Here is a 3,064-nt window from a genome sequence, read left to right as displayed (position 1 = left end):
CCCCTGATGCAGGTGCTCCCGTAGGTCGAACCGGACCCCAGGCGCAGGCACCGCACCGGCCCCGGCATGTGATGCCACAGCCCAGACATTGCCTTGCAGAGCAGCTCCAGCGAGGAGGCTTGCCGGTGCGGTGGGAGTGCTGCTGGGGGCAGCCAGGCTGGCCGGGGGCTCGCTGCGAAACGCAGGCAGGGCCAGTGCCTGCAGCTGGCAGTGGGCCAGGGCGAAGCCTGATGGATGAACAGACACAAAGGGCTCCGGCTCAGCCCGCAGCAAAGGTAGCTGCCTGCCTGCCCTGGATTTCCCTTTGTGCCTCTTGCTCGAGAGCCGAGCTCTTTGTGCTGCTGAGAACAATCCCTGGTTTTGGAGGAGGGAGGTGGCCCACAGAAAGGGCTGTCACCGAGCGGCTTGTGGGACCTGTCCCCTGGCGCTGCGGGCTGGCGTGCAGGCAGAGGGGCCTGGCAGGAGGCTGTGTCCCCAGCACCCCTCGTGGCACCGGTCCCACAGCGCTGCTGGAGCAGCCCCCTCCGCTGTCCCCGCAGCCAGACAAAGGCGGCACAGAGCAGAGGGTGAAACCAGAGCCCTTTATTTGTGTCTCGCAGGAGGAGGAGGAGGAAGAGGCCAGGGCAGGCAGAGCAGCTGCTGAGCTTGAGCCAGAGGAGGGGGCAGTGAGGAAAAGGAGAGCAGGCCCCAAGCGTCCCTGGGGTGAGCCTGGCTGCGCTGCCCCTGGTGCTGTGCCTCGCTGGTCGGGGGAGGAAGGCATCCTGTGTCCTTTTGCAGTTGTGGGGGGGCAGCTCTGCCGCCGGGATGGCACATCTACAGTTGGGTTATTGCTCAGAGAAACGGATCCACATTTGGGTTATTGCTTAGAGAAATGGATCCACGTTGCAGCAGGGAGGCTCCCCTGAAGACCGGAGAGCTGGGCAGGGGCTTGGTGGGGAGAGGCAGCTCCCCGTCTGCTAGTGGAAGGCACAAATTGGTACGGAGGGCAGAGAGGGGCTGTGCTCGGTGCAGCGTGGCCCCCAGCCAGGAGCACCTCTGTATGCATCCCCCCCACCCCCAGAGCTGCCCTTGGTTTGGCATAAGGAGTTAAAATCTGATCCTGGGAGAGCAGAGCGGCTGCAGGCAAGGCAGCTTCCCAGGGCCCCACCTCTGCAGGCTGCAGAGACGCCCGCCATCTCGCCTGCTGGGCATGAAAGGGGAGCAGGAGGGTGTCCTGGCTAAGGCACCGTGCGGCACTGCCGGGCTGGTGAGGAGCGGGGCCCTCTGCCACTCTGCTCACTAAAAGAGGAAGCGTCTGAGACCACGAAGAGCTGCAACAGCCAGAGGAGCAGTTCTGCTGGAGAGCCACAGGGCTCTCACAGGATGATCTTGAAGGAGCTGCAAGAGACATGACAGGTTGTGCACCTCCTCACTGAGTCACACGCAAACAGTTTGTGAGCACCCAGTGCTACAGGGAGGCAGTGTTACCCTGTGCGGGAGAGGCTCTCTGCAGAGCTAGCACAGGATGCAGTTCTCTCCGCCATTACAAGACACCTCGTACAGGGTAGCCTTGCCTTACTGCCACCAAGAGCTCTGCCCCAACACCAGCACAGCGATCAGGGTGCGTGAACCCCCCAGGCCAAGCTGTGCCACTGGAGACCACCGTACCTGGTGAAGTCCGGGGAGCGGGAGACGACATGCTGGAACTCGGAGAGGTTGATGGTGCCATCCTTGTCGATGTCAGACTCCTCCAGGATCTGGAGGGGAGGGAAAGGCGAGTGGTGAGCTCTGTGTGGCTGGGACCGTGCAGCAGCCCGTGCCCTGCCTGACAGTCCTCACATTTCGGATGAGCTGCTCCATCTCCTCATTGCTCAGCTGGGACTCCTTGCCTTGCCCCGTCAGACAGTTCACCAGTTTCTCCAGGTCCTTTCTGTCCAGCGTCCCGTCGTCATCAAAGTCTTTGAGGAGAGGAAAGTTATGTTTCAGCAGGGCCGCAGCGACCCCAGAGAGTCACGAGCACCTGCACATGGCGAGGAAAGGGCCTAGCAGCCCGAGGACACAGCAGGCTCCATGCTGCACCTCTCAGTGCACGTCATGGCGCCAAACCAGCAGTTCCCACAGGGAGTTCCTAAAGCTGCCATCCCCTTGGGCGCTCCGAGGGCACTGCCAGCCCTCCTGAACACGGATTCATCCCTGCCCCACCCCAAGGTGTGGGGACCCCAGGACATGGCATCTGCCCCCAGCGTTACCAAAGATGCGGAAGGCATAGTGAGATTTGATGTCTGAGGTAGCGGAGTCGCTGAAGACGCTCAGCATATCGAGGAAGTCTTCAAAGGACATGCTGTCGTCCCCATTGTCCGAGGTGGAGAACACCCGGCAGATCCGGTGCTGGAAGGGGTTTGCCTGCCAACACAGGAGCGGCTCAGGGCAGGGCTGGGCAGTGCTAGGACGGCTCCTGCGTGGCAGACACCGGCTGCAGGCTGCTGCCAACCCCACGCACACGCACGAGCGGGTACCCCACTCTGCCGCCACTCTGTCGCACACGGCGTGACTGTGCCTGTCCTGTGCCTCCCTGGGACAGCAAGCAGCCCTGCACAGGAGGGATCTCCAGGATCCTCTGTGGCACAGCGGGGATGAGGAAGCTGTTTGTTGGCACAGCTGACGTGCGGTAAGTGAACAGCTTCCTCAGGTGACTGTTGGAGCAGCAAGTTGAGGGCAGAGCCGCAGCACTGCAAGGGCCGCAGTGGGTAAACAGGGCCCTGCCCAAACATGCCCAGACCCAGGGAGCAGCAGCGAGTCCCACTGTCTGCCAGGCACCGTACCCGCAGCTCAGGCAACGTCAGGATCCGGCTCTTGGGAACCCGCGCGGAGCAGGCATTCTCCCTCTCCTCCTTTGGCAGCAGTTCACGGAACCTCTTGTAGGCACTTGAAGAGGCAAGAACAAGAGATGCTCTGTGGCGTGAGCGGCGCGGGAGGCAGCCCTCTGGGCACAGGCAGCGCAGGCAGCTCTTCCCACCGCTGCACAGAGGCAGACAGCCCGTTTCCCACAGCTCCCTGCCAGCTGTGTGCAGAGCTGGCCCAGGGC

General features: G+C 62.7%; 2 protein-coding genes across 2 annotated transcripts in view; both read left to right on the top strand.

The window, feature by feature from the left end:
• SEMA4B (sema domain, immunoglobulin domain (Ig), transmembrane domain (TM) and short cytoplasmic domain, (semaphorin) 4B) overlaps positions 1-72 on the top strand; it is an 18,997-nt gene extending 18,925 nt beyond the window's left edge. Inside the window, exon 10 of the mRNA XM_009321499.1 lies at positions 25-72. Within this exon, the coding sequence (XP_009319774.1) occupies positions 25-72 (48 nt within the window). The remainder of the gene's footprint in view (positions 1-24) is intronic.
• A 2,698-nt stretch (positions 73-2,770) lies between these two features.
• The window catches only part of LOC103914785 (protein regulator of cytokinesis 1-like), a 34,231-nt gene continuing 33,937 nt past the window's right edge, over positions 2,771-3,064 (top strand). The window contains exon 1 of the mRNA XM_009321498.1: positions 2,771-2,775. The gene's annotated coding sequence lies outside the window, so the exon portion shown is untranslated. The remainder of the gene's footprint in view (positions 2,776-3,064) is intronic.

Source organism: Pygoscelis adeliae, unplaced genomic scaffold, assembly GCF_000699105.1.
Source record: "Pygoscelis adeliae isolate BGI_AS28 unplaced genomic scaffold, ASM69910v1 Scaffold13, whole genome shotgun sequence".
Lineage (NCBI taxonomy): Eukaryota > Metazoa > Chordata > Aves > Sphenisciformes > Spheniscidae > Pygoscelis > Pygoscelis adeliae.
This window is presented reverse-complemented; position numbering and strand designations above follow the sequence as displayed.